The 607-nt window shown below is 48.8% G+C and overlaps 1 protein-coding gene across 1 annotated transcript in view; it reads left to right on the top strand.

Annotated features, from left to right (window-relative positions):
• The window catches only part of LOC119586778, a 57,084-nt gene that overhangs the window by 10,494 nt on the left and 45,983 nt on the right, over nt 1–607 (top strand). The window contains exon 2 of the mRNA XM_037935499.1: nt 194–573. Coding sequence (XP_037791427.1) covers nt 202–573 — 372 coding nt within the window. The 5' untranslated portion in view covers nt 194–201. The remainder of the gene's footprint in view (nt 1–193; nt 574–607) is intronic.

The following is a 607-nucleotide window of genomic DNA, read 5'->3' as shown; positions in this document are numbered from 1 at the left end:
CAGGATGTTATATCCAAAAGTTTAATTTCTTTCCTTTTTGTTTATTTACTGCATATTCTAAATATTAATATATGTTATTTTCTTTTCACTTCAGTTCTCAAGATGTTATATTCAAAAAATTTAATTTCTCTCCTTTTTTTTTGCTTACTGTATATCCCAAAGCTTAATTCATGTTCTTTTCTTTTCACTTCAGTTCTCAAGATGGCTTCGTCGACGCCCATCCCTTCGGCCTCGACGACGAGCTCCAGCAGCAGCAAGCGAGGGGGTCTCGTCCGCCTCCCGAACCTCCTCCTTCAGAAACTCGTCTTGCTCCTCCTGCTAGCCTCGTCGACGGTGAGGTCACAGTGCCCTTGGCCGCGCGAGGTCACGGAGCTAAATGGATCCTGCTTGTGTGCCTTCAACGTCGAGAATGAGCTTTCCATCCAGTGCACGGCGGTCAACTTCACGCTGCTGATGACGGTCCTCCACCAGCGGGCCGGCACCGTGCCCCTCGACCTCCTCTACGTCAATAACACGCGTATTAGCGTCCTCAACGACAGAACTTTCGACGGCCTCAGCATCGAGAACATTCAGGTGAGGAGGAACGAGATCGCGGGGTTGGAGATGC

Source organism: Penaeus monodon, chromosome 22 (genome assembly GCF_015228065.2).
Source record: "Penaeus monodon isolate SGIC_2016 chromosome 22, NSTDA_Pmon_1, whole genome shotgun sequence".
Lineage (NCBI taxonomy): Eukaryota > Metazoa > Arthropoda > Malacostraca > Decapoda > Penaeidae > Penaeus > Penaeus monodon.
This window is presented reverse-complemented; position numbering and strand designations above follow the sequence as displayed.